Below are 27,708 nucleotides of genomic sequence, written 5' to 3'. Positions count from 1 at the left end.
GAGCCTGACTTAGGACGTCTTATTCCAAACTTCCGTGTTTCCTCCGGGAATGCTGCACCGGGCTGATGGAGAGCAGAGCCACGCGGAGGGGAAGGGTGGTTTGCTTGGGCTCCACCGGCCCATCCGTTCAGCTGTCGTAACCAGACCCCTCAATTAACCCACCTATCAGGATTCCAGTTAGGTTTCAAGCACACCGTTAGTATCACAGGGCACGTGTGATCACGGGCGGGGGGGCTACCGCGTTCTCTCCCTCTCCACACCTCCAGCTCCGCTCCGCTTGGCCCTACAGGCACACCAGCAACCACCCTTCCTTTCCAGAACGACGACATCCTGCAAGACCGGCTTCGTGCCACTGCAGTTACTCGTGGCATGCCACGTGGTCATCTAAGTGCGTCTCCCGTGTGAACTCAAACCTCACAACAAACTGGTGAGAAACATACTGTAATTATTTGGCCCAATTTCATAAATTAAAAGAAGTTCAAAAGCAAGGAATTTGCTTACTGGGGTTCCACAAGGAGTAAATGGTGGGCAAAGTCGGGATGGAGGCTCGGGCAGTCAGAGTCCCTCCCCCACCCGCCCTGTTCCCCTGCTTGTGATGACGGCAGGGAGGCAGGCACATGGCCACCAAACAAGGACATGCAGCCCTCCTCACGTGACGGGATGTACAGTGCATGCTGGACTGAATTCCACGCGCAACGCTTTTGTGAATGGTCACACCGGCTCCACACGCAGCCCTGCTGCTGTCTGTGCGTCTGGGGGACAGCTGGGCTGTTGCTACTCAAGAGCTCATGTCACGCCAACACGCTATCGCTCGTGAACTTGCATAAACAAGTACGTATTTCAGAAGTGCAGTTGCTCTGAGGAAGGGGCCAGTGTCCACTGGCTCTGTCCCGTGTGCCTCCGCCCCCTGGTGGTTCTCATCAGGAACCCTAGGACTCCGGGAAGGCGCGGCCGGAAGATCACATCTCCAACCAAAGCCTGGGGTCTGGCTTCTACGATCCAGTCACAGTGGGAACTTGCCAGCAGACATGGCACTAAAGGGACACGCCCGACCTTCCCAGGTGAACACCAACTACTCCCCACGCTCACCTGTACCCTGCTTCTGCTTGCCGAGCTGACCGATGTCTTATCTGAGAGGCTCCCCCCTGGACTCCTGCCAAAGACCCTGTGGCCTCACTCCTCACCCTGGGCCATTCTCCTGTCCCCCACGACCAGCAGGCCGGTGACCACACTCCCGTGTGAGAGGCTGAGTGTGGTGGCACTGGGACCAGCCCAGCGCCCCTGAAATCACACACCCGGACTCCTCTGAGAGGCAAAGGGAGGGACGGCGGGGCACCTGCTGGTTGGAAACCCAGCCCGGCTGCTTCTCCAGTGGCCAGCAGCTCTGCGGGCATCCGGAGCTCATTGGGCTCTCTCAGGGGTGGAGACCTGGGTGGGGGCGTGCACGGACCCCTCCCTCTCCCTGGACTTGGGCCTGGATGCGGAACTTGGAACTTCAGTGCATTAACCCCATTCCTAAAGTACTCATAGCAGAAAATGGAGTTTTCTGAGTCTCGTGGGCATAAGTGTTGGGAGGCACTTTGACGACGTGGACGCCACAGTCAGAGAGCCGACCCTGCACGGCTGAGCGTCTCCTTATTATCTGCTGCACTGTCTCGCTCTAATTGCGTGCACTCTGTCCTCCCCCGACGCTTCCAGAACGATGCATGCTTATTAGCGTGTGTTTGGGTGAAGGAGGCAGCCCTCCTGCAGGTCTCTGGTGACCCCTTCCAAGTGTGCCCGGGACATAGGCCATATCCCGAGGGGATGGCCGATGTGCCTTCCTTGCTATTGTTAAACAGCTCAGCCCAGTTTGGGGAGGATTTGCCAGCACTCACTGGCATACTTGCATGCCAACCCCATGCGGTGACAGGAATGAAATCGCAAATCTTCATTTTGGTTTATTTACAGAGACTCAAATCCAAGGGTCTCGTCGTGGCCTGGAGTCGGCGGCGGGAGGGGGGTGTCCCCAGCCAGGCCACTCAGCTAGCAGGGCAGCGCTAAGTCAGGATCCAACAGGTCTGGTTGCCTGTCTTAGCTACCTCCTGGGTGCCTGATAAGTCCTGATTATATTATCATAAAAATGGGTACGTAGGCAGCTAAGAGCCCCAGGCAGTTTCCAATCGATTACAGAATCCAGGAATACTTGTTCTGGCAAAAACTGAGCATTTTGGTCTGGGAACTTTAGCATTGCTCTAATGACACACAGTTCAAAATACTCCCGATTTGACTTTCTATTTGCCAGAGAGATGGTCACATCTCTGGATGTGGAGTTATGTTTTGTTTTGTTTTGTTTTTCCACTTAAATTGAGAATTCAGTAATACAAATTCCTTTTTTTGTTGTTTAAAGATTTTTATTTATTTATTTGACAGAGAGCATGAGAGAGGGAGCATCAGCAGGGGGAGTGGGAGGGGGAAGCAGGCTCCCCACTGAGCAGGGAGCCCTATGTGGGACTTGATCCCAGGACTCCGGGGTCATGACCTGAGCCAAAGGCAGACACTTAACTGATTGAGCCACCAGGCGCCCCAGGTAATAGAAATTCCTAACCCAACACAATTTACCATATTCGTATATTTATAGGGCTCTCTTCTCAAAGATCCACATTTTCTCTAATAGGAACTTCTTTCCTGCTACTCTTGCTGATAGCCACAACAAACCAGCAGAAACAGTCACACACAGAGAATGTGTATTTAACTCATACTTGTTTTTAAATTCAGACAAAACAGTACAAATGCTGAATACTGACCTTTTTTTTTTTTTTAAAGATTTTATTTATTTATTTGACAGAGAGAGATCACAAGTAGGCAGAGAGGCAGGCAGAGAGAGAGAGAGGGAAGCAGGCTCCCTGCTGAGCAGAGAGCCCGATGCGGGACTCGATCCCAGGACCCTGAGATCATGACCTGAGCCGAAGGCAGCGGCTTAACCCACTGAGCCACCCAGGCGCCCTGAATACTGACCTTTTAAGGGGGTCCCCCAGAGGTAAACCCTCCTGTTTCCCTAATACCTGTTCTATCTTCTCAACGGCGGACCTGGGACGGCCCACCAGGAAAAGCGCCGTCAGAAGCAAATAACAAATGAAGTCCTGAAAAGGAGAACCTCTTTGCAGCTGGTTGTCAGCAGCCACGTGCAGGTTCAGAGCCCTAATTTTAGAACCTTTCAATTCCAAAAGGATCCGGGAGCAGGATCGAAGGAACCTGATTATTCAGACAGAAGCAAAGAGAGACACTTCAGGTTAGGATCCCGTTCATTTCACTCACGGTTGGGCAAATAGTCACTGAGAACCTGGCCGGGCCAGACGTTGTCCCGGGAGCCCGGACGCATCGAGAACAAATCAGCCCAAGATCCTTATATGAGATCAGCCAACATTCTGATGGGGGGAGGGGGGCAAAATTAAACAGGCATAAAAAGGAAAATCCTACAATACGCCAGAAGGTGATAGACACCTTCCACTTGAGCAGGGGCTGGGGACCCCCAGGAGCGAGGGGAGGGTGGACTGCAGTTTAAATAGGGCGGGCAGCGGAGACGGCACTGAGAAAGCAACGCCACGGCAAAGCCTTGAAGGACACGTGGGGGGAATGTTCCAGCAGACGGAGTGGCCAGCGTGGAGGCCACAGGGTGGGAGCGGGGAGGCACATCGCTGTGGGCCCCTCAGTCCTTGTAGGAACTGTGGCTTGTACTGTGAGAGAAGCGAGGCACCCTTGAAGGCTTCCCAGCACAGCAGTGGCCGGTGGCCATCACGTGGGGCGGGGGACACTGAGAGCGGCCGTCCTAGTGAGGTCAGGGCACACGGCAATGGACTTGGCTCGCCCACCACGAAACCAATGGGCAAGAGGGAGCCGAGCTCCAATGATGATGGGAAGCCTTCCCTGGGAGTCCATTACAGTAGGAAAATGGTGTCTGTAAGAGGAGGTGGTCGACCCTGAGGGCCAAAAATGATCAAGCAAGGTCCCCGCCTGCTTTAGAGACTCTGCAGTCAACGCCAAGAGCAGTAAAAAACCTCAAGAGCAAGACGGCTTCCTCCTCAGCCGTGGGAAACAGACCTGTGGGAGCAGAGGGGGCCTGGCCGGAAAGAGCAGGGGGTGGGGGGAGCTGGGACTGTGCTCATGCTGTCCTTATACCTGCGGGAACAGGAGCCCGTGGGAGCCACAGGACGGCAAGGAGGGAGAGCAGCACTGACCGCATGTCCAGTAAGGCCAGCCGCCCAGCAAGGAAGCCGGACGCCCCTGTTGGTCGCCGCCAGCTCCCGTTCCCATGGAAACGGCACCCCTGTCTCACGGCGTCCCCCTCTCCCTTTAAGAGATAACCTGTCATTTGGGGGCTGAATTTGAGAGGAACTGAAAGATCTAGAAAAAAAAAAAGAAGAAGAAGAAGAAGAGAAATCCATGATGTGTTTCCACACACAAAACGGAGATTGACTGGTCATCGGCAGGAGGCTGATCGGGGAGAAAATGCTGATACAAGGTGAAAGCCAGATGTTCTGGCTGACACTTCTCCTTATGCCAATGGTAAGACCCTTCAGTTCCCTCGGTGCAAACAACCTCGTCCTGAATCACGAAGATGGAAGGGCGCAGCACACACCAAGGGCGGACCCAGGGACGAGACTGCTCTCCGCACCGGGAACCCTCAAAGCCTCCCCATGCGAGCTGCCGCTTCTCGGACTTGAAGGGTTTCCCACCGAAGGCCCAGAGCCCCGACTCAGAGACGCTCCCGCTTAGCAACATCGACAAGCCTGCGCTGGCTTCCGCCACGGCTGTCCAGAGACACACGCGCCCCCTCCTACAACCCCGTCCCCACACGCCCGGCCCCCCCACACCACCAGCATGTGCACCTGTCTTTCAGGGAACCGGTCCCACTTGTCCCCCCGAATAAAGTCAGACTCACGCCCCCCGACATCTGTTGTCCGCCACAAAGGAAGTTCCAATTCGGTGTCTTGGAGGATGAAAACGTCATAAGTGAGAAACACGACGGCAGAGTGAAGCTTCGTAGACGAGTTTGGCAAGTGTCGGCTCTGCCACAGCTGGGGCCGGAACGGAGGCCTAGAGACGACGAAGCGCGACCGCTCACTTTAACACTCGCCCCGCCGGCCCCGCGGGCTCCAGCTAGGTGGTGCGGGAGTGAGATCATCGCAGCGCTGTACAGACTGTTTGTATCTTCCCCGCTGAACAGATGCTCTCGGAAATCCTGCTCCTCTCCGTGGCAGAAGGAAGGAGAGACCAGCAGCAACTGGGCCGGTTCTCAAGGTCTCCGATTCCAAGTGCCCACACGCCGTCACACCCGTTTCATCAGCCCAAGTCGCGTACGGCCCCGCAGCACTGGAAGGACACAGGGGAGCACGACCCCCCGGCGGGGGGTGGGGGGCAGAACCACGAGACCCGAAGTACCTGCAGAGCCGCCCCGAGACCCCCCCACCCACCCAGGGGAGAAGCCCTCTTCCATCAGCTAGCCTCAGGGCCCATTTGAGAAAATCTGCACCAGTCTGACTTTTCCGCCCCATTCCTCCACTTCCCACCCGGGGCGTCTCCCATCCGTCCTTCCACCAAACCGTTACCGGCACAGAAGCTTTACTTGAGCCCATACTCCTGAGGGGCTGTCATGGTTGGCGGTGTGCCCCGGTGTGGGAGGGGCTCACGCGGGGTGTGGCCAACAGGGGATGGTCACTTGGGGTCCATCCGATCCTACTTCCTTCCCGCTTGGCCATGGAGAGGGGCATGCGCAAATGGGAAAAGCTGGGAAGAGCATGAGGAGGACCTAAGAGCTCACCTGGGGAGGTAGCCCGGGGTTCTACAATGTAGCCCGAGCACCCTAGAAAACTACGGCAAGCCCCCCAGGCAGATTCCCAAGAAGACCTGTAAAGGTGGGTGCAGAGGAAAGTCATCGTTGAGGCGTGAACAGGAGAAGGGAGGACAGGGACCACACGGCTTTGTCGACTGCAGAGATGTCTTTTCTCAGAAGCTACGGAGATGAGGGCCAGTGAGCAGAGGCTACAGGGAAGCACAGATCCGGAAGAAACAAGAGTGCAGCGAGAGCACAGGGAAGCAAAGGAAAGCACGGAAGTGTCCGACCGCAAACACGGATGCTGAGTCTCTGAGACCAGACGCCTAAAGAGAAGGTTAGATGAAAACCCAAAAACCAAGGAAAGAAAGATACCAGTGCAATCAAGGAAAGAGAAATCCCTCAACGCCCTTCCTGTTTATTCTTGCAACGTAACACACAGCCGCACCCACCTCACCACAGCCTGGCTGATGTCAACTTTATCAACTGTTCCATTGACCTAAACCTCAGGACAGTCAATGACAGACTGTGATTGCCAAGCGTATCCCTCCTGTCACTGACTGCGTAATGGCTAAAGCTGAGAAATTAGGGCAAAAGGATCCAGCGGCTCTAACGATTGCCAAGGATCTGAGATTTGAACAATTGCTGTGCACAGAAGAGCCTATACAGATGACTGTTACTGTGGCCACAGTTGACCAGGACCACAGATGAAGGATCTGGAAGATCCCCGCAGTTCCAACATCATGTACATTTCTTTTTTTTTTTTAAGATTTTATTTATTTATTTGACACAGAGAGAGAGATCACAAGTAGGCAGAGTGGCAGGCAGAGAGGGGGAAGCAGGCTCCCCGCCGAGTAGAGAGCCCGACGCAGGGCTCGATCCCAGGACCAAGACCATGACCTGAGCGGAAGGCGGATGCTTAAACCACTGAGCCTCCCAGGCGCCCCAACCATCATGTACATTTCTACCCACAGATACAACACTGAGCTGAAGCCAGATGATTATGGGCCCCTTGGTTCTAATTCTTAAGAGTTTCTCTGCTTTCCTTTACCAACCCTTTCCGCTGCCAGTTCACACAGCAATCTGCCTCAGCATGAATAATTCCACTTATCCATTTGCTCTCGGACGAGCGGAATATACATGTGAATACATACACTCACTCTTAGATGTGGTTTTGAAATTGATACTTTGTATCATTTTGGACTTCTGTATCATTTAACTTTTGCTGCATCTTTTTATGAATCACATTAAAACAATTAGGGAAGGAATGCCTCTCTAGCAATTGGAACCCTTCCCACTGAGATGGGGTCCCTTGTGGGGCCATGTACACCTGCAACTCTAACAGGTCTCACAGAGAGATGAGATAACTTCACTCCTCAAGACTTTTATAGCGGTTTCTCATATTTTTTGGTTTTTATTTTGGGGGGGGTGTTGCATGAGGTATATGAAGTGTTTGAATCAAGTTTAGAAAATTGAGTGTACTAGGGAAATGATTAAGGAGACTGGACGCTGGAGTTTTCCCTCCTTTAATTTCTGCCATACCCCCTCCTCTCCTTATATGGGGCCCCTTATCTGTGGTTCCTCCCAAACGCTGCTCACTTACTCGCTTCCCACCCCCTCCCCCGGGCTGATGCCACCTTCAATACATCAGGGATACAATGTATAAAGTACCGGACACACAATAATAGAAACATATCAAGGGCCACACCACAAAGGTCCCGTTGCTCTGTGAAAGCTGCTGGGTAGATTCCGGCAGTCCCGTCCGTAAAATGAATCTTCCCAAACAGTAAGCAACAGGAGGTAGAAAAAAATTACTTGGTCTTCTCAACTCCAAATTGGGGAAGACGCCTATATCCCCTAGTCCACTTTTTTTTTTTTTTTTACAGAAGCACATTAAGGGTGACCCAAAATGATCTAAGGTACAGGTGGATATTAAGTGAAATCAGAGCCCTTTAGGAAGTTTACATATTGATTTTTTTTTTAAATAATGACTGTGATGCCCCAGAAGATCCAAGTTCCTTCTGAATTAAAAAAAAAAAAAAAAAAAAAGGTGTGTGGGAGAGTGTGTGTTTCCCTACTACCCAACATATTGCCGGAATGATCCTAATGCCTTCAAGCCGTTTATGTATGTATGTGAGATGAGTGAAAGGAAGCTGGCTGTTTCTCGAGTTCGGCCCCATTTTAGGCCGCGAGAACATTGCACCTATAGCTACAGGAGCTCCTCTTCCTAGCATCCCTACGAGTTCTGACTCCTGCCCTGTGCTGGTGCAAGGCGTCTGTCCCCAGTACCTGCTGCCAGCATCACCGCCCCCCAAGATGCTCTGACTCCGGGACGCAGGGTTTTCAGCACCTGGAATTCTGCCATCTGCACCTCATAGGCCTGACCGGCTTCTAGTCTTCCCGTAGACTTACATCTCTATCTCTTTCCTCCTCACTCATGGGGCAAAACTGAACACATCCTGTGCTCCAGACAGATCTGGCTGCTGCTGGAAAAGCAGCAAATAAGACACGGAGGGGAAAAAAAAAATACAACTATTGGGGAAACCAAGTCAGGGCAAAGTCTTACACTACTGTGGCCAAATTGTTTGTTTTTCCCTGTGGCAATTAGTGCTTCCATTTGGAACCAAATTAATTGAGGCTGTTAGATATCATAATGTTCGTACTTTTTAAACTCAGTGATATAATTAAGTTAATTCCTCCACTCAATTAGGGTGCTGCAGAGTATACTGAGAGGAACACAGGAGAGAATGGAAGGCTGAGTTCCTCTGGGGTCCAGAGAACACAAGTGATTTGCCAAATACTAGTCACATAATTACTTGTAGTCTTCTCATTTGTAAAATTAGAGGTTATCAAATTTTAAAATGTTCTATTTCAGATAATTTCACAATGCTAGACCATCCTAAAGATAAATGGCCCGAAAGTCATTAACCAGAAAGTCTGAGAGGTTTTCTCTCTCCCAACCCCCCCCCTTTTATTTCCCCTTTGACTTGTACATAAAAAAATCAAGCCCACGTGCTTAACATGAAAGCAAAGCAAAGGATACCGTGGCACATGAGCAGTCAGTGCCCTTAACACTAAATTTATTAAGCAGAATTTAATTTTGAGGGGATTACTGTACACATTATTTTATAGGCAACGCTTCACAAAAGGGATCAATATCGTATACTGCCGAGAAGCATTCCGCATGCGGTTGATAAATACATTGTTATCGTCAGAGTAATTAAAAGGAACGGGGTTATATACAATCAGCATGTACATCTTACTCAGCAACTCCTGCCAGTTGCTTGCAAAAATTAAACTCATTAATCATTCTGACTCCACAGAAGAAAAAGCTTTAGGTACAAAATTAAAAAGCTCTATTTTATGAAGAAAAAACGTCCACAGCCAACATCTAGAGAAATTCCTGTCTACACGGTGACATTTGAGTATTAATCTCACGGGGGAAAATGAGTTGGTTCCATTGTCAAAAATATAAATTAATATTATGTTATTCTAATGCTTCAGACCTCCTTAAATCCACAGGTAACATATACAAGTAAATTACTTAAAACTGTGTGCTGGCAACACTGGAAAAAAAAGGCATGCCATATAAAGTAGGCTTCCGTGCCCACCTCAAAATATTTTACTGCTACTCAGGACTCAAATCCATGGAGAAGGCATAATGTTCACTTTCAACAAACAACTTGGGCTTTAAGCAAACACATACTTTTCGGACTGGCTCTAGAGACCAAAGGCTTGTTAACACCCTGATATTTGTTTGCTATCATTCACAGTTGACAACTGACTCGTCCAACTGAAAAGTAATTAGGTTTATCCTTATTAATTTTTCAAGCCAGCAGATGAGCTCTTCGGTAGCTGGGCTTTTCCTCCCTAGCCAAGGTAACTACGGAGACAGAGTGAGGTATATCTTACGGGGCCTTTAAAAATACAAGGTGGGATGCAGAGGAACGGTGTTTACGATGCTGTGTTTGGCTTCACCCACCGTTCAGCTAGCACTGACCTTGTTTATGTCACTAGTATTACTTCCTTCAATCTAGACAATTTCCTAACTACGACTACGTTCTCTGTGCTGAGAGAGTTAGCAAAATCTTATACAATCTTGCTGTAGATGTATGATAATTTCAGCGAATTCTTTATAGACATAGATTTATATTTGCAAGACTTCAGTGATGATTGGTTTCACCAAAGCACTTCAGAGAGACTATTTTACATGGTCAATGATTCCAATGCATTTAAAATACGTCCCAAAGTGCAAAAACTCAACTTTTCAGGAGAACGAGTACTGTATCCAGCAGGGTGCTAGGATATCGTTTTATAGGGCATTAAACTCCTAAGAGGACCTCAAAGCTTATCTACTGAAATATTTAATGGAACAAAGAAGAAATACAAATACCGAGCAAATGTTATTTGTACATGATTTCACACCCTGTATGCCATGCTCTGAGATGTAAGGAGTGGCGATACTACCACAACAAACAAAAAGATTAGGAGAAAAGATGTTTAGAATAAGCAGACATAAAGGGGGGAAACATGAGGGACTTATTCCATGTATCCATCTTGTCATCATCACAAAAACAGTCTAGCGTCTACTTGTCTGATATATGGAACAAAAGCCTGGAAGAGAGATCAAGATGGCGCTCACCAAGGTCCTTTCAAGTCTACAATTCTGTAAAAGAGAAAAGCAAAATATCTTCAAAAGAAAAGCTAGGGGATATATATTAGAGTAGAAAGCTACTTAGTCATCTTCTAACACAGATGCCGTCAGATATACTCGGCTCCCTTCACCTTCTTTGTAATTTGTCTGAGATCTAATTTATCTTTAGAAAGTATAAAAGGTAAAAAAGAGAATAGTGGAAACCCAAACCTTGGGAGTGTAGGTTCTCCCATGCTCCCACATTAAGCGTAGGAGGAAGTGATGTCGCAGAGACCTCAGAGGCCAACTTGAGAAAGAAAGAGGGCATGAGTTCCAGCAGCACCATGAAAGACTTGCGATGCAAACATTGGAAGTGCAGGGTACTGGTCCCCAAGAGCCAAAGGTGTAGCAACAAGGACTAAAAAGACAACACACAGGGCACTATGTCATGTTACTTAGAGAATAGCGATGACATTTGGTATGCACTTCTGCAGCAAGCCACCGAGATAGACGAGCAGGAGAGGACTGCCAATGACTTGTTCGTGGAATCCGTTGTAGACGACTTGATTGAGAAGGATGATAACAGAAGAAAATAAAACAGGACTGTAGCCAGAGCTGGTAATACAGACCAGTGAAGATGGTCTTTGTTTCCCTTCGTAGGCAGAGAAGGAGAGAGAACCAGTAGAGAAAGAAAGATTAAGGGATAATATGATTAGTACGGGCAACAACATATTCCCGGAAACTGAATGAATTTCACTGCTCAGCATGTAATAGCACTTACTTCGTAGGCACTATCATTATGAGGAGTGAGATGGGAGTTCTACCTCTCTCCTCAAGTCAAAGCCCCAAACGACCCTGTGATATCTGTAGGGGAGGACATGAAGAATTGTCAAATCGGTCATGAGAATAATGGGATCAAGGAGACAGTTGAAAGTTCCAGGCTTTTTCTCATATATTAGGGAAATAATGGGAAATTAAATATTTAAAAAAATTAAAATTGGAGCAGAAGAAAGTCATAAGGCAAACAAAATTATCTGTGGAGCCAAGCAACCTAAAACATTAAGGTTGACAGATACCAAGAAGAAATTCACAGGATGTTGACATCACACCAATGAAAAATCAAGGTAGAGAGAAAGACGGGCTTGCTGCTGAAGAACAGCCATCATGCTGAAGATACAGGACAGTGAAACTGGCCCTGTCGGGCTGACAGACATCATAAGCAGGGGCTCGTTGCTCAGTGTCTGCTCTGGCCAATTTGCTGATTTAAAATCCTATTGTCGTCGCATTTGTATTGTTAGGAAATCATGTGTCACTAAAAAGGAGGACTACAGGCACATGCTAATGTAACCTCAATAAGACTACTGCCCAAGGGCTCTGAAGTCCTTTAAAAAAATAAAACAGAACCACTCAAGCAGAATAGGCACAAAGTCCAGTATTTTAAAATCAGCCACAGCTAATTCCCATTGGAAATTACTAAATTCCATTAAAAGTCACTTCTAGCAATATTTCCTTTAAGAGTCAACTTATTTTTAAACCAACACATGGATTTAAAATCAAAATAGCTATTGATTCATTAGAGGGGCTGCCCAAGTAATTGACTTTATATTTAAATAAATTTAAGATTGATGAAGGGGAAAAAAGAGGAAAAAAGAAAAGACTGATGAGGAAACTCCAGTAGAAAAGGTATTCTAGCTTTATTTCTATTTCAGAGCTAAACTTCATGTCCTAGAACTGACACACCCAAAGCAAGCTTTTCTGGGGTTTTGGAAGGGTGAAGGGAGATCCCTTACATGTGTAGTTGGTGCAGATGCGCCATGCAATACTAGTTAATTACCCACTGTACAACCTCAGCATTTGATTTCTCTCTGCTAGATCTCCTGACTACTAAATTCTATTTTTGTGGGAATTACTTCTTTTCCATCATATTCAGGCATGTGTGCATTCACCCATAAAGAGGTCAAGAATTACGTATCATTCCCCCCTTTTTAGATGGAAGGAGGCACAAAGCCCACTGGATTTTAAAGGCATTCTGTTTATCACTGTCTCAGTGACCAAGGCAGGAAAGTTGTTTTTGTGCCATGGAACAGCTCTCCTGGACTGACAAGCCACAGAATGGCAGTAAAGCCACCAGTCCCAGGGTCCGGATGCGCAGACAGAGGGGTGCTGTGCAGAGACGGTTTCAGCACCTCGGACAGCTCCCGCCTACCCACTGGGCCCTGCCAAACTGCGGAAATCAGTGTTTTCAAAGGGCGCGTCACCACGCAAAGAATAATGAGCAATGCCTTCCTAATTAGCTGCACACCTTCTGGCTTACATTTGGGGAGCAAAATGATGGCTCTAAATTCTCTATTCTTGACAAAAGCCGGTATCAGAAAAGCAGTTTTTATATCTACTATCTTTTTAAATCGTTATCTTAGATGGAAGACAGTTAGGGTTCCCGAAGGAAGAGTGATTTAATATGTACATCTATCTTTTCTAAATTTTAGACATAACTTTTCCAGTTTTGAACAGCCATTTCTGAGACAAACACATGAAAGTTTTCAAGAAGTTGATGCATATTTATCTCTGTCATTGATTTCATTGGACCTTTTAAATACATATGTATTTGTATGTATTTCATAAGGACACCATATGCGTCTACATTATGTTTATACCCACACCTACATCTCTTTCTCTCTCTCTCTCTCTCTCTCACACACACACACTGTTCTGTATTTTTCAGGAAAAAACACTGATGTCAGAGTCACATCAGCAGAAATCATTTGCAAATGTCAGATCCCTAATTTGTTCCTCAGTTCAACCCTCGGCTTACCTGAGAAACAGTTCTAGGCATATATCAAACCGAAAAGAAGAAATTGGAACCATATGCTCCAAACTAAGATGGAAGGGGATAAAAAGAGAGAGATGGGTGGAGATCAACAGAAACAAAATTCAGAAACTGTTGCCTTTCCTTTCTCCTAGCGACACCTAGAGCCTAGGATATGGAAACTGCATTGTTCTTCAAGCATAACACAATTCCACAGTTTTAAGTCAGACTTAAGGAAAAAGTGCATCATTTCTGTCTGCATTGCAGTTCAATTGTCTTCCCCAAGATTCTCAATATTTTAATTCTCCAGAATTTGCCCCAACTCCAGTAAAACCCCTCCTCAAAGACTTGCAGTTCCTTGAACCAGATGTCTGAAGAATGCATGCATTTCCCTCAGGACCTGACCCACTGAAGGGAGGGACATCTCTCCGCTCACTATCTATGTAACCAGGGGAGTCTGGAGAGGATCCAAAAGAAAAGAAGAAAATGTCACGCAAGGCCTGATACAGGCTGTGGGGTGTGTGTCTGTATGTGTGCACACACACAAACTTTTGTCATCCCCATCAGTCTTCACGTCCTCCATTCATAAAACAAAAACGACCAGCAACAACAACAAAACCTCAGTGGTTTTATTTATTTATTTTTTTCAGACTCGTCCCTGTGAAAGTTCTCAACACCCCCACCCCAACCTTGGACTATTAAAGAAAAACCAAATGGTGAAACAATGTGTCTCAGGGCAAGACATATTTGAATGACCACAACTGCCTGCTCGGGACATGTGCAGCCCTGGGTATGTCAGGGTCGACGGTCTGAGAGGCTTGTATGAGGACCTGTGCCCACTGCCCCCAGAAAGGAAACTCTTCAAAGGTACACACACCGGATTCTACAAGCCAACACACCCTGCATATCTCTAGGGACAATGCCAGGCCAGCTCTGCCTGCCAGTCTGAGAGCCTGTCTGGCATTTTTCTCTCTTCTTGGGAAGAGGATAGCTCACCAGGCAGTTGCCTCTCCCTGTGGTCCTCCCTGGCCCTCGTAACAGCTGGAAGGAATCAAGAGAGGTAGCTGGACCCATCCATCTAAGCTGCCCGCTAGTGTCCTAACTGAGTCATCGGTTACTAAGGTGATATGCAAATTCAACCTTTGAAACCCAGGCTTCTAGCCCAAGGAGAGTAGAAAACATGCTCGCCAAGAAGTTTTCTCCTAACGCAGGTCTAAGGTAGAGCTGCTAGTCCAAGGCTGGGCGTGGGAGACGGGCAGGGCCTGGCTCCCATCAGCAAAAATTGTGCTGGGCCCTGGGACAGGAAGCTGGGCCTCAAAGGCGAGTGTTTTGTACCCCTTTCCCGAAGGAAATCAGCACTGGAGGGGAAAGTGTCCTGGAGAGGTGAGAAGTACAGGTCATGTGAGCAAAGGGACAGCGTAGGGTAGGTTCTGGAGGGCACAGCTCCTAGATTCCGGTGATAGGTGGGAAGCCTGGGACTTTATCTTCCTCGGTCTTAAAGCGGGGTTGGGGGGGGGGTAGGAAGGAAGGATGGGAGGGAGGGAGGAAAAGAGGGAGGGAGGGAGAGAAGGAAGGAAGGAACGAACGGAGGGAGGAAAATCAAGTTGTAAGCACAGACGGAATTCTCCCCTTAGGGTGCATCACACCTCACAGTAACCACAGACATCCACACACCCAGCGACACCCCCCAGCCATCCCACATCCCAGCAGCGCAACCCCACAGACGCTGCTCTCTGGAGCACCAACTCCTGGCCGCGGCAGACCGAGCCCCGCTCCGGGACAGCGGTGACCGAGATCGGCGCTGAGGAGCGAGTCCGCGGCGCTCCGGGGAGGCAGAGGAGGGGAGGGGAGGCGGGAGGGCGATCCCGACCCGCAGATGCGCAGCGGGCGCGTCTCCCGAGCGCTCGGCCCCGTGCCCCGCGCCGCCCCCCACCCACCAAGATGCTCTTACGTCCTCGTCGTCACCGTCGCTCCGCGCCTGGTACTGGAACCGGGGCCGGCCACCCGCGCCGCCGCCGCCGCCGCCGCCGCCGCCGCCGCCGCCGCGCTCCCGGGTCGCCGCCGCGGGCGCCGGGGCTCCGAGGGGCTTGGGCCCCGCGCCGTCCTCCTCCGGCCCCTGGCCGCCCAGCAGGCGGCTGGCCTCCGGGGGCGCCGGGAAGGAGCGCGAGGTGTTGATCTTGCCGGTGAACCTCTGGTACAGCGAAGCCATCGGTGCCCGCGCCCTCGCCCGCCGCCTCGGGGGGCGTCCTGGGCTCCGCCGGCCCCTCTCGGGCGCCCGCTCCCCGCCGCCTCCGGGGGAGAGGGAAGAAGCCGCGGGAGAAGGGGAAGCCGGCGGCCGCGCTGCTCCGCGCGCCACTCTCAAGTCGCCGCCGGGCGGCTGCCGCGCTCGGCTCCTCCGCCCCCTCCCCCGGCGGCTCGCGGAGCGGGGGTCGGGCTGTGCGCGCCGCCTCGCCGCTCTCCGCGCTGTTCAACTCTGCGCGGCCGCGGACGGCCTCGGCGACGGCGCCGGAGGAAGGAGAAACCCCCCGCGAACATAAAGCGAGGGAAACGCCTCGGCCCCAGGACTGGCACCACCTAGAGACCGGCGCGGAGCCAGCGCGGCGCTCCGCGCTCCCCCACCCGGCCCCTCGCGCGGCTCCTCCTCCCCCTCCCCACCGGCCCCTCGGCGCGGCCGGGTAATGGCGCCGGGGTGGCGGGGGGCTGGCGGCGCGGGGGGGCGCGCGGGGCGGGGGCGCGCGCTCGGGGCCCCGCGGGAGGCCGCACCCCCCGCGGCGCGGGAAGGGAGCGCGGCGCAGGCCGAACACGCGGCGGGTTCGGGGGTCCTAGAGGCGGGGCAGAGCCCCGAGGGCGCCCATCCTCGGCGCGGGCCTGCGCGCCGCGTCCACACGCTCGCACCCCGCGCGGCTGCAGCCTCGCCTCCTTCCCCGCGCTCCCCCCGGGCGCTCCCCTCCGGCTTGTCTCGCCTAACTTGCAACCACAACAGCCAAGACCCCTCGGGCCTCGGGTGCTCAGTGGGGCGAGGGCGAGCCACCGCGGGGCCGCGCGGAGACGGCTCGGGTGCCCCGCTCCTGAGGAGCCCTCCCCGCTCCCCCAGCCCCGCGCGGCCCCGAAAGCAGCTTCGTTTTCCTTCCCCCGGGCTCGGAACGAGGGGCAGGCACAGGTCGCGGAAGGCCCGCAGGCAAGGCCCGGCGGAGGCCTCGCCAGCAACTCGGCGCAGCGCTCCTCCCTGCCCACCGCAGCCCTTCTGTGGCCCCCGCGAGCTCCCTGCTCGGTTTCAGTGAACGGAGGCAGAGGCCGAGCCTCCGGGACGCCCGCAACTTCTCCAAAGCTGGCTCCGCCCCCGGCCCCCGACTGAGAGGAAGGGACGCGGAGAAGCCACAGCACACAGGGCGCCGGGCTCGGGGCGCACTCGCGCATCTTGCTGCAGTAAGACGTGCTCCAGCGCCCCTGTGTGGAAGGACACCGCATGCCCGGGCGCCCGGCACCCGGCACCCACTCGGGCGCAGGCGGCGTTCTCTCCGCCCTGGCCCCGGGGGTCGCTCCTCCGGGCCTGCGGGAACCGCCCCCGCGATCTCCGTCTCCAGTCCGCTCCTCCGACTTCCTCACGGCTCTTGGGGACGCCTCCTTCTCCTCTGGATCCCACCCGCAACGCTTCCCTCTAGTTCGCGGACCCTGCAGCTGGGACACATCTGTCCCGACTTGCTCTTCAGCAGAAACGAGGACCTGACACTCCGGGAGGGGACAGGTGAAAAGCTCGCATCTGCCCACGTGGCCGTTCCTTCCACACCCGGTCAGAGTGGGCATCTTCAACTTCGCCTTCTTCCCGGACACGGGGACGCCGCCTCCTGCTCCGTCTAGGTTTCCATGACTATTTGATTTAGGTTTAAAAAAAATAAAAAGGCGAGGCCATGGCCCCTCAGAAGGCCATACTGCGGGCTCAGCAGCCTTTGCTGGGTCTGAATCCAAGGCGATCCCCTGGCCTCACTGCCCAAGCCCGGATATCCCCAAGAAAGCCCCTGCCTGGTCCCGAATCGCCTCTTCCCACCAGTGTCCCTAACTCGGAGAAGCTGAAGGCTGGTGAATAAGCCTCCTGGGAGGACTTCAGTTCCAGCCCCTTTTCACACTCTCCCCAAGTCTCCACCCAGTGGGTAGTCTTGTTTAATTGGAATGTATTGCCACACCCGCCCTCTGCTGAACCCACTGTGGCTTCCCTCCACCATGAAGTAGAGTGCGATGGTTAAAGTGGTTTAAAGACATTTAGGCAACCGTGAAAACAAGGAAAACCAACCTCCCAACAGCTAAGAGGCTCCCTAAAGCAGTAAAAGGCCTCCCGCGCAGGCAGATGTCCCGCCCACAGGTCTGGGGGGCGCACAGAGCTTCACCAGCCCTCTTTACTTTGAAGACAGAGGCAGCAATTACAAGAGCCACAAAATGACACTTTAAAAGTCATCACATTTAGATAAATAGGAAACCTTGCTGTCACCCCCCCTCCCCCGCCCCAGCTGTGCTTTTGATGGGAGGAAGCAGCCTTTCCCAGCCCGACTTGAAAGGAAAGCTCGTGCTGCTCCCTGCAGCATCTCGGTCCTGACACTTCACTAAATATAGAGGCCGGTGGGGTCTTACTTATGTAACATACATACGCCATTGGCATGTATGTGTTCACACAAAGTATAAGAAGTGGCATTAGACGCTCCTTGTACTAACGTTTTATACAAGATATAGTATTTACACAGAAAGAGCTTATGTATCATACCCAATGCTATAGAGAACTGTGCACATTCACAATACGAGGTTGAAACGGAGAGATGGAAGTGCGGCCCTCACTTTGAAAAATCACTCTCAGGGCGCCTGGGTGGCTCAGGTGGTTAAGCGACGGCCTTCGGCTCAGGTCACGATCTCAGGGTCCTGGGATCGAGTCCTGCATCGGGCTCTCTGCTCAGCAGGGAGCCTGCTTCTTCCCTCTGACCTTCCCTCTCTCACACTTGCTCTCTCTCTCAAATAAGTAAAATCGTAAAAAAAAAAAAATCATTCTCAGGTGAGCGTGTGGGTATTCAAATTACAATTCGGTCAGTGTCAGAGATCTTAACTACATGATTCAGACAACATAATAAGCAATTTTTATTTAAAATTATTGTAAAGTGAAGAAACGCAAAGACTCATGAACCACTGAAAGGAGAGCTGAGGTACACGTTTGTGTTGAGAGAGAACAAATCTAAAAATTAATCAGGAGAAATAGGAGATGGAGGGAGGGGCTCCGGGCCGAGTAGGTGGAGCCCCCGAGGCAGGTGGGGGGCCGCCAGAGCCACCAGGGGAAGTCAGCCTGCACCGAGCCTTTTCAGGTCCTTTTCAGGTGTTCTCTAGACTGAGGGCCTGCTACCTCCCTCCCAAATATCTGCTACTGTCCTCCACCCTGCACTCAGAGCACCAGTCATCCTCAAGACCGTTCTAGACTCAGAGTGTAAATACACACATGCGTGATGGCACACATTTCACATGTGCCTTAAGCATTTCTTTGCCAAGGGCAGTGTATTTTTAACACTTAATATGCTTTTAAAGATTTTATTTATTTATTTGACACACAGAGAGAGAGATCACAAGTAGGCAGAGTGGCAGGCAGAGAGAGAGGAGGAAGCAGGCTCCCCGCTGAGTGGAGAGCCCCATGTGGGGCTCGATCCCGGGACCCTGAGACCATGACCTGAACCGAAGGCAGAGGCTTTAACCCACTGAGCCACCCAGGGGCCCCAATACTTAATATTTTTAATGCCAGGACTCAGAAGTCACAAAGGCAACTGAGCCAATCGGTTAGCATTCTGGGCTGCATGAGGAAATGCAATTGGGGAGAATTGCAACGACGGCATTTTGTGTTTAGGATACGTGATTAGCTCACTTACTGTCTTCGATAGCTTTTTCAGCAACCCCCCTTCCTTAAATAGGGGAGAGGTTCCGAAGAGTGCAGAACTTCCGGATGAGCACTTAAATATAGATGCGTTTCAGGACGCAGGTCAATAACCGTCTCGGCTCACCCGTCACCAAACACCGTGAAGATGCTCTATCAAAACAGACCCCACTTCTGCTTACGGGAAACTCCTTTTTTTGAAAATATCTCATGGATTACTTCATATCAAGATATTGATCCCTCCATACTGCTTAAAACCGTTTCTACGGACCCATTTTTCCACCGAGTTGCAAAGGATAGTTTCTCCCCTATTTATTAAATAAAGGTGTGGGTGTGTGTTTATTTTCCCCAGCACCAATTTACAAAACAAATATGGCAAGTCATTGGAATTAGGCAAATGCTGCAAAATATGGTGGACAGTCATTTTTTTTAAATGACAATAAAAGGACCTTTGTGTGGTTCACATGCAAGCTAAGCCTTGTGAAAATACCCAAAAGTATACTGAGTTCCGCAGGCTAAGCATGGTTTTTATTAGCTAAGAGGTTTTCTTATTTCTAGCAGAGAATTATACCCTGTAGTTTACGTCTTCTTTCTCTGCGAAGGAAAGGAGGAGAGCAGAGCCCGATCTGAGATTTGATTCCTTCCGGATGCTGTGACGTGAGAAAGGAAATGACCAGCAGCACATGCTGAGCTAACAGAAGGACTTCCCCAAGGCACTGGACGCCAGCATCTTCTGGGTATTATCACCTTGTACTCATATCAAAGGGGAGAAATAAAACAGTATCTCAGTAGCATACATACAGAGCCTCTTCCCAACGTAACTCTATTTATCTGTCTTTAAGAAAAAAAAATTTTTTTTGCAAGATGCCTGGCAACCAGGAAGCCCGGGCGACATGACTTCTTTACAAACTTTACAAATAGGAAATGCCCAGCACAAGAAAAAGGGATGGCTTAGTCCCGGCTTTTGAAAAACACAAAATGAAGGCAGGCGTTGCGTTAATTTTGAGCTTTTCAAGTTGGTACTTAACAATTACTGTTGTAGACAGAAACATTTATTTTAACCCAACAAAAGGTCTTACTCTAAAATTAATAAAGTGCGCTGTGAATCTCCCCGTGGCACTTTTATTTGCATTTTAATATAGCCATTGTTCACCTGTGTGTTGGTACTTGGTGCCAACACCTACTAAGGACGACCAGGCTGCCTCACCCTGTGCCTCCGAACACAGGCTGTTAATCCACACAGGAGGCCAAGCGGATTGCCAGGTCCCTACAACAGCCACCGACTTAACTAAAAGGCTGGGGTCAACCTAGAGGACACAGCTGTTCCAGCCCGGTGGGTGGGGGCTGTCCCTCCTCTTGCCTCTGACTCCTGCCCACCGCCCACCCCCCACCCACTCCTCTTCCTTTCTTTCCTTCCCCTTCCTGTCCTTGCTCTGGGTCACTGTCAATACTCTCTCTTTTTTTCTTCTCTACAAATTCCTTGCTGCTCTCTGCGTATTTCTAAAATCTCGCTTTTAATGCCAGTGTCTCCTCCAAAATTATCCAAGCAATCTCTTTCCCTCCTGGAGGAGGCACCATCCGCCGTCTTTTCTCGTGTCCTCATTACGCAAGCCTTTTCCGAGGCTCTTAAGATTTTCAGAGCATGAGATCTGGAAGAGAGTCTGTTGTTTCTGTTTGTTCCCGGCGATCATTTGAACAGAACGATGCCGTTATCTGAATTGTCTTAATTCATACGTTAGGTAATATTAGATCAAAAGGGATGTGACTTCGGCTCTGAGATGCCCCCAGAGCTCCTCGCCCTTTCCAGCCATGCACCCCTCCGGTCTCCTGAATTAAGTTAAATCTGTTTCCCTTTAACGTTAAAGTGACATAAACGAGCCCCTGCAACCCAGTGCCTCCTGCTTTAGCCAACAGAGGTGATGACTGTGTTCTGGAAGAGAACGCTCTAACCCGCGCTCTCGCGTGACCAACGGCGAGCATTCTGGAATTCCAAGGCTGGGTGTGCTCGGAATGACACGTGACACGGGCTAGCAAGTTCAGGGCCCCAACCCTCACACGGGGCTTCTGGAACTTATTTTATTATTATTGTTACTGTTCCTATTTTGTATCGTGTCACCCCAGAAGGGTTTTAGGCTTTTACTTGAAAACAACAACTGGACCAGGAAAGGATAGAAAGAAACAGGGTCATTCCAAGGCAGGGTCTTCTTTGGAGAGTGGACACAGAGCTGAGGCTGAGTTATTTAATCCTGCCTTGTAAATCATACCCACTCGCAGGCCAGTGGAAATAGTTACTGAAAAATGAAGAAAATCTGACTCCACTAAAAATGATTCCAGTTATAAAACGGAAGGGGATACGGTGTGTTCCTAGAACGTACGACAGGACTAAAATTGAGGGAGGCTGAGTGTGCCGCTGATGTAATCCCCCCAAAAAGACGGGGCTGGTGAGCGAGCGAGGGCAAAAGGAAGGAAGGCCGGCAGCGAACGGGCCTCCAGGTCCACGCGTCACGTTTGGCGGCAAGATGCAAAGAGGGACGAGAGGAGAGACTTGGAGGCCCCGTGGTGTGCCTCGGAGGGTCCAGGCCGGCAGCCCCGGTGAGGCAGACCAGGGTAGGACAAGTGCCACCTGCCGCCTGGACCCCTGCTGGCAGGAATCTGGAAACCTCTCTCACAGAAGCACTTCTCTCACCATCTTACCCCGTGACAAAAATTACCAGAATTTAAGACCGTTCCTTTGAGTTAAGGCACCGTCTGGAAAAGCATCCGTCAAAAGTCATTTGCAAACAACCAGGGCCTGAGTGAAAAGAAACACAAGGGTCAGCGGTGGCCGAGAGGGGCAGCGCCAAGAGGACCACCCGCTCCTTCAGGCGTGTGGTGGCGGCGCAGCCTTGAGGACAAGCTGCCTCTTCCGAGAGCAGGACTACGTTTCCCAACCACGAGGTTCTAGATAAGAAGTCATTATTTCCAGGGGCGCCCGGGCGGCTCAGTCCGTGAAGCATCCGACTCTTGGTTTTCAGCTCAGCTCGTGATCTTGGGGTCGTGGGATCGAGCCCGTGTCAGGCTCTGCTCTCAGCCCAGAATCTGCTTGAGACTCTCTCCTCCTGGCTCTCCCCCAACGCGCCCATGTGCACGCGTGCGCTCTCTCTCTCTCCCTCTCAAGCAATAAATAAATCTTAAAAAAAAAAAAAAAAGAAGAAGGGGGCAACATTATTTCCATGTTCAAAACTAACAGACTGGAATGTTGTTTGGCAAATATTTTCTTATTCCCTAACCCTTCAAATAAGGCATCCGAAACCGCCCCCACCGACTTCTTGAGTGACTTCCCTTGGCCGTTGGAACATGAATGGACGTGATACAGGCAGAGGCTTCAAGGCACCTGTCCAGACTGCCCGACCTCTTGCACTCAGGTGACCCAACCGCATGAAAACGCATCCTGGGTGGCAGCTGCCACATTGGCTTGGCCTCTAGAACAAGTGCCCTTGGAGAGACCTGAACCCAGCCCACAGTTTCAAGTCACACCCGGTAATCAGGGAGCACAGAGCAGAGCCAGCGAGCCGAGCCCAGTGCGGATCAGCTCTGTCACAGCTGACCAGCTGTGCATCCGCCAAAGATGGATCTTGGAACAAATGCGTGTTGAATGAGCCGTCAAACCGGAATGAATTGTTACAGCATACGCTGGTGGTCTCATTAGCTCACTAAAACAAAAACCAAACCCAGGCACGCAGAATGGTAGAGCTAATGTCAGTCTTTGCTGAAAGCAATCCACGTACTCACTCAGTAAATATTCGGACGCCGGCTAGGTGTGCTAGGGACAAAGTGATGGACTGAAACGAACACAGTCCCCGCTTTCCTACAGATGAGAGTCGATACTCCTTACAGTGAATGAAGACTAATGTTATAAATTACATGGCCAGATTGAAAATGACTTCCTTTTGGGAATAAATGCATTTTTCTCAATTTCTTGCTCATTCTGGTACATTTATAGTCCTGCTAGTTTCATTAGAAAAAGACTCTTGGAGAGCACTAGATCACTAATGTGTTCATAAGAATGCCCTAGTTATTTATTGGACGAGTGCTAAGTGGCATTTTCAATCCACTCGAAGAACTATCTCTAGACCGGCGGTACAGGGATCCCCTAGGAATTTGTTAAAAATAAGAAATCTGGACACCATCCCAAATGAACTAAATCAAAAACCTGGGGTTCGGGCTCACAACCTGTATTTTAATCAGTCGCCCAGGTCACTGTGACTGATACACGCTCCAGTCTGAGAAACGCCAGACTGGGGTAACAATGTACCTGAGTCCTTTATTCTAAATGGCACCAAGGTGGCCTCGAAGATTCCCCTGAAGGTCTGCTCTCTCCCGGGAAAAGGCTTGCCGATTCAAATACTCAACAAGGATTTTCCAGAGGGTAAGAAGTTTTGGGGAATGCACCAGGCCCGTCTCCCTCATTTAAATAGAGGTTATCTGAGCAGTTGGAAGTCAACATGGAATGCAGGAGAGCGGACCTTTTCAGGACATTTTCAGCCATTTCACCCCTGAACTGAGACGTTGAAGGCTCATCTCGGGAAGACGGTAGTGGCCAAGAGAGGACTGACGAGGCAGAAACCGAAGATACGATCCAAGCTAAGATACCACCCTCCCTGGGGCTTATCTCACAGACACTTGGATTTTGCATGTTTGCAAAATGTCTCTCCTGCCTTACCAGAATATATGCAATCCGGCAGACAAGCCGGCGGAATTGCAAGAGAAGAAAAAAAAAAGAGCATTACTTTCAAAAATTGATTTCATTAAAAAGTCCTCAGTGCCTCTATTTCAGACCCACCGCTTTTTTAATGCAATAAGAGAAAACTTGGTCTTGAATTAAAAAATCAATGAGGTTAATAAACACATTTAAGTTGGAAACTGACTTTTATGAACTTAAATTTCCTAAATCTACTGCTTTAAGGCACATTAAGATGTCTGTTATAAACTCCATTTTTCCCCCATCATCACTTGAGATTTTTTTTCCAGAATTCCATGGAACACCCTATTTTTATGAACACAAACCTATGTTAAAAAAATGGACTAACGCTACTGCGGGTGGCTCAAAGGTGTCTCTTGAATTTTAACACGTTTTTTGAGCCACACGTACATGTTTAATGTTTGTGCATGACTATCAGTGTGCAAATAGATTCTACGTATGAAGTGTGACCCTTGACCGTGGGAGAGAAAGCAAAGCCCAAGCCTGTGTCCTCTCTCTTCGCGTTGTCTTGGGCGATTGCAAGAGACAGCGATGCAAAACCCTGATTCACCCACGCGTGGGTAGGTGTGTCCCGCGTGAGAAGCTGTGGTTCTCATTAATGAAAACATATTACATTAGGAGCAATAAAACCTAAATGAAGCCACTCATTTGCTTCGTGTGGGTAATTCACTCCACTGTGCACTGTAATGCCATCAGCTGCCTCCTACCCATTTCTGAACCGCTTCCTTCTCATAGAGGGGGAAAATAGGTTTGTCTATACCACTAATTGCATTTCAAATCATTGTAATTTGGAACTCAAAAAAGCAATTCCCCCAACAATTACTTATATTTATATTTTGCTTGACAGGTAAACAGAAATTGCCCGTTGGCTAAATAAATCCATTAGTCATATAAGCCTGCAATTTGAACAGATTTTTTTTCCTTCACTCACAGCAAAAATAAAATTGACTCTGCTACAACAGGGTGAGGTAGACCGCATTTACGCCCTCGATTGCACGGAGTCTCTGATGGGTCCTATTACCTCAATCCTCCGCACTGTTCCCATAATCACCGCCATTTCATTCCCTTGTAACCCAACAATACCCAAATTACATCATTTATACAGAACCTTTTCAATCTTTGCGAGGAAGGACGGATAAATGAATGCTTTCAAAGGACTCTGAAGGATTTCTGAGCCGTCTTACAGCAGTGGGAAAGGCTCTGTTTCCATCCGTGTTTCGGGATGCCTTTATTTCTCTCTCTCAGAGCCCTGAGACCGTGCACAACGTCAGGTTTTAACTCCGAGCGAGATGTAAATGGCTGGTTATGATCTAAATGAATTCCGAGTCTCCAATACCTTTCTTCAACACTTAATTTGTTCAGAGAGAAATGATATAAAGTCATTCTATCCAAATATGGGATAGAATACAAAACTCATGAGTATGCTAAGATAAAATAGAAGGCTTCAAACAAGTGACCCACTTACATCGCAGACCCTCAAGTGGTGGACTTGTACCATGATGGGCACCTTAACCGAAAACTTGGAGTACGTACTAGTCTAGCATTTTACCCACTGATTACACCTGCATTTTATTCAGTCTTCCCATCTACAACTGTGCACGTCGGGCCCTGAGGTACCAGACAGCTACTGAATCCCCAGGAAGGCAGCCTGCCCAGACGGAGCCTCCGGGTGAAAAACAGCCTCTTGATATGATGGCCTCTCGAGAGCACAGAGCACTTCAAGAGTTCAGCCCCGCCCAGCGCTTGGTTTCTGTTCTTGATGAGAGTGCAATGACGGTACTCTCCTAAAGCCAGGAGACACAGCTGCAGGGAGAGAATCAAAGCCGGTGAGCCCCAGACCCCTCCATCTCCCACTGATCTTGGAATCACTGCTAAGATCAATGCATTCTGTTTTGTGGGGGTTTTTCCTTCCAAAGTCTTAGCTAGGAAGGATGTTGGAGAAGCTCACGTGTTCACCAGCGCTAAGTACCCCCTCCCAGCTTCTGGAACGTTTCCCTTCTTGGCATTGTGCTAAGCCTTGCTAGTTAGATCTAACTACTCAAGGCATGATGAAAGAGTTCTACAAAGAGGGCATCTCCTTGATCTCCAGATCTGCACTGGGTAAAGTCAAAAACACAGGAAACAACGGGTGGTGGCAAAGATGTGGAGACCACGGAAGCCTCGTGAGCTGCTGGTGGGGATGCAAACTGGGGCAGCCGCTGTGGGAGACAGCAGGGAGCGTCCTCAGAAAGTTAAAAATAGAACGACTCTATGACCCAGCGATCACACTACTGGGTATTTACACAAAGAAAATGAAAACACTAACTCAAAAAGGTAGGTGCACCCTATGTTTACTGCAGCATTACTTACGATGGCCAAGACATGGACGCGGCCCAAGAGTCCATCGGTAGATGAATGGATGAAGAAGTGATGTGTTTACCATGTGTGTGATGTATGTACATGATGGAATATTATTCAGCCATAAAAAATGAGATCTTGTCATTTGTGACAACACAAATGGTCCCAGAGGGTATCAGGCTCAGTGCAATAAGTCAGACAGAGCGAGACAAATGCCACGTGACCTCACACATACGTGGGATCTAAAAACCAAGAACGAAAACAGACACAAGAGAACACACCGACGGCTGCCCGAGGGAAAGGGGTTTGGAGGGATGGGCACAGTGGGTGGAAGGCCATGGGAGAGACTGGCTTCCAGCTACGGACGGACGCGTCGCGGGGGTGAAAGGCCCAGCACAGGGAATCTGGTCGGCGGTGCTGGGACAGGGCCATGTGGGGACAGAAGGGAGCTACGCCTGTGGTGAGCACAGCACGCGGGACAGACTTGTGAGTCACTGTGTTGCACACCTGAAATCAGTGTAACATCGTGTGTCAACTACACTTCAATTAAATAATAATAATAATAACAACCCCAGATCCGCACCACGCTGCACGCTGGGAAAGACCCGGATGTTACTCACGGACTTTGTGTTTGGAAAGAAGCCAAAGCATTTTTCTTTCCCAAAGGGAATCACAGGGATTTTTCCTGGAAGCCTATACCCACACGCGTTCTGCACTCAGAGCCACCTGGGTGACCGAGCCTCCTCGGCCCCCAGAATCCTGCCTCTGCCCCTTCTTTTGGCCCCAAAATAGAGGATTTCTATCTTCCAGTTACAAGTGTCTGCTTGGCTAGAGAGACGTGACCAGTCCCGGGGTGGCTACTGGCAAGATTTTTTCCTCAGAGTAAAGGAGAGTGGCAGGAAGAGGGGCCCTCCTCGCCGCCCCCCAGCACTGCCCCCTCCAGCCTTCTGCCTCTGAGCACGGTTGTGGGAGCACCTGAGGGCTCGTGGCCACGACGGGAAAGGATGAGGGCTCGCAGGGACGCAAACCCAGGACCCTCACAACACACAATTGCCGAACAGAACCAGACCCCAGGCAGAAACCCCCGATTTCACTCCTTCCCATCGGGAACTGTTACATCCCCAAGGGTGATCTTCCTCCTCCTCTTCCTCTCCCTGGCCCTCCGCAGGGGGAGGACTCACTAGGCATCGGCTTCTCACACAGGGTTCCCGAGGGGTTCCAGTAAGCCGTCACCTTCTCACATCCGCCGAACCTTCAGGAAAACCATGGCTCCCTGTGGCTGACAACCCACAGAACGCGCCATTAGGCTTCCCCCCGGATTCGCCCGTGGGCTCTTGTCTAGGATCCTGAGAGACAATACTCAGGCTTTCCATCGACTTTTCCACTTTTCCTCCAACAAGAGCGTCTGCGGGAAAATCCGCTCCCACTCTGAGGCCTCCCCCGTGTGCAGCGAGGAAACGTGCTCCATCCAAGGTCGCTGAAG

At 50.3% G+C, this 27,708-nt stretch overlaps 1 protein-coding gene across 3 annotated transcripts in view; it reads right to left on the bottom strand.

Annotated features, from left to right (window-relative positions):
* DPP6 (dipeptidyl peptidase like 6) overlaps positions 1 to 27,708 on the bottom strand; it is a gene marked incomplete at its 5' end in the record, with an annotated part of 869,135 nt that overhangs the window by 643,418 nt on the left and 198,009 nt on the right. The window contains one exon of one of the 3 annotated variants that reach the window (XM_080819088.1): positions 15,203 to 15,460. The exons of the other annotated variants lie outside the window; for them this stretch is intronic. Within the exon in view, the coding sequence (XP_080675214.1) occupies positions 15,203 to 15,460 (258 nt within the window). Of the gene's footprint in view, positions 1 to 15,202; positions 15,461 to 27,708 lie in introns of those variants that run through there. 3 annotated transcript variants of the gene reach the window in all.

The sequence above is a fragment of the Martes martes genome (genome assembly GCF_963455335.1).
Source record: "Martes martes genome assembly, chromosome: 11".
Taxonomy (NCBI): domain Eukaryota; kingdom Metazoa; phylum Chordata; class Mammalia; order Carnivora; family Mustelidae; genus Martes; species Martes martes.
Note: the sequence above shows the minus strand (reverse complement) of the source record. Positions and strands in the feature narration are given on the sequence as shown.